The sequence below is a fragment of the Gymnoscopelus microlampas genome (assembly GCF_963454915.1).
Source record: "Gymnoscopelus microlampas genome assembly, chromosome: 24".
In the NCBI taxonomy this organism is placed as follows: Eukaryota; Metazoa; Chordata; class Actinopteri; order Myctophiformes; family Myctophidae; genus Gymnoscopelus; species Gymnoscopelus microlampas.
Genome location: NC_139961.1, coordinates 9,849,200 through 9,851,699, shown reverse-complemented (window position 1 = coordinate 9,851,699; position 2,500 = coordinate 9,849,200). Strand labels below are relative to the sequence as shown.

The window sequence follows — 2,500 nt, the reverse complement described above, 5'->3', positions numbered from 1 at the left end:
GTCTTTGATTATTTTTCATTTTATTCATGAAATTCTTTTTGAAAAAGGTTTGAATTTGTTTTCAACTGATGAAAATGTGTGGAAGTTTTCTTTAGAACATATTAAAAAATATAATAATTAATGAAAACATTTAGGAAACCAAAAAATAAAGGGATTATCCCATGGAAATGGTTCCGCAAAACCCACAAATAGTGGCCTTAACCGCATTGAGACCTGAAGCCGATTCTACATGTCTCCTAAATCCCAACAGTTTTCTGAAAAACGTATGTTTCTATATCAGTGGTGCTCAATCTTTTTCATGTCAAGGACCCCCAAAATTATATGTATTTGACCGCGGACCCCCATCAAAATATTTTGTTCCAGGGACCCCACAGAAGCAAAGATTTGAGTTAAAAATGTTCGCTTTAAAAATATATATATTCAAAGATTTGCACACATTTTCACGATTTTTCAAAAATAGCAGATCTACAAGCTCGTAGCGCGGCACTCGGTGCCGCGCTATGAGCTTGTAGATCTGCTATTTTTGAATAGCCCAAAGTGTAAAATAATGCTTTTTTAGCTCAAATCTAAAAATGACACAGTTCCAGGTCTTAATGGGTTAAAGCATCCTCTCCTTGACGTTAAAAAGGTCGAGATCCTTTCAATCAAACGATGGATTCCATATCGCTCCTCTCTTACCTGCTATCTGTGTGTGGGTGGGGCTGGAGAAAGGGCCGGAGTTGAGCCCGGCGGACGAGCGGGCGTTGGCGGAGGCGGCGTGGTGGTGGTGGTGGTGGTGGTGGTGAGGGGGCGTCACCCTCATGGTGCCCCGCCGCAGCTGCTCCAGCTCCGTCAGGCGCTCGGAGAAGGCCAGCGTGCCCGGCTTCACCTCGTCCAACTTCTGTCTGTGGCCTGGTGAGGGGGAGAGAGAGTGTGAGGAAACATCAGTGGTGTAAAGTAACTAAGTACATTTACTCAAGTACTGTACTTAAGGAAACATTTTCACTACTTTCACTTCTACTCCACTCCATCTCAGAAGCAAGTATTATACGTTTACTCCCAAAATCGTTTGAAAGCTTTAGTTACTAGTTACTTTGTAGATTTTGATTATCATTACAAAACATACATTATAACACTTCAGCCATATTTAAACAACTGAACATCTACAATATTTCAAAAGATCTTTATACATTTTAGACATAGCATTTTAGATAACATGTTAAATATGTAGTATTTCTGCATTGCAATTTTGATACTTTTACTTAGTAAAACATTTGAGTACTTTTTCCACCACTGGGAAACATATTGTGGAGAGAGCAAGATGGCGAGAGAAGTGCAAGGGAGGGTGAGAATTGTCACTTAAATCAGAATCAACTTTCAATGTTTTGTATTGGGAAAAAGTTCAACTTAACAGGATAGTTCACCCAAAACATTTTTTTTTTATCGATAGTCACCCCATGGAGACTTGAATTCATGGATATTTTTTAGTTTTTGTCGCACTCCTAAGCCAATAATTTGATGACCAGCGGACCGGTAGGCAGCGGTTCCGGTAGGAGATACACAGGAGACTCTTTGTGTCTCCTACCAGAACCGCTGCCGGTCATCAAATTATTGGCTTAGGAATGTGACAAAAACAAAAAAATATCCATGATTTCAGGTATCCATGGGGTGACTAATCGATAGAAAAAAATGTCATTTTGGGGTGAACTATCCCTTTAACCACTGAAACCCTATAGACTTCTTTGGCTGGGGTCCATGGCTTTATTCTATACTATACCCCACTATACCAAAATCTTGTCTCAGAAAATCTACAAGCTCACAAAGTGTTTGGCCAAATGTTAGCTCCAGTCAGAATAGGGAAGCTAGTTTTCTTGTAGCTAAAGTGATGTTGGAACATATTTACACTGAATGAACTGCACTTGAAATTTGGATTACGTTATCCCAAAGGATTACAGATTACAGTATAACCCAGGTGACACCAGCTGTACGACGTTGTAGCGTTCTGGTTAACACACCCTCTGACCCAGCTCACCCGCTGTTCTGATGGGGAATTCAGTGGTGGGCGCCGCACAAGGGTCTGGCTGGCTCCCTCAGAGTGTGTGTGTGTGTGTGTGTGTGTGTGTGTGTGTGTGTGTGTGTGTGTGTGTGTGTGTGTGTGTGTGTGTGTGTGTGTGTGTGTGTGCGTGCGGCGTGGTCTGGCGTGCTCTCCAAGGCTTTGGCTGCACTTCAAAGGCCTCAGCCTGAGCTCCAGTTTCAGACTTACTTCCTCCCAACAGGAGGAAGTGTGTGTGTGCGTGCCGTGTGTGTGCGTGCATACAGTACGTGCGTGTGTTCGTGTCTGTGTGTGGGTGTGTTACAGACGATTGATGGTTATTCACAGCTGAGCTGAGGCTGGTAGGGACTCCCTCTTTCTCTCTCTCTCTCTCTCTCTCTCTCTCTCTCTCTCTCTCTCTCTCTCTCTCTCTCCTCCTGTCATCTCTCCTCTCTCTCAAAATCTTCCTCTCTTTCCTCTCTTATTGGT

The 2,500-nt window shown here is 42.8% G+C and overlaps 1 protein-coding gene across 1 annotated transcript in view; it reads right to left on the bottom strand.

The window, feature by feature from the left end:
- runx1 (RUNX family transcription factor 1) overlaps nt 1–2,500 on the bottom strand; it is a 72,727-nt gene that overhangs the window by 8,970 nt on the left and 61,257 nt on the right. The window contains 1 exon segment of the mRNA XM_084050574.1: nt 679–891. Within this exon segment, the coding sequence (XP_083906700.1) occupies nt 679–891 (213 nt within the window).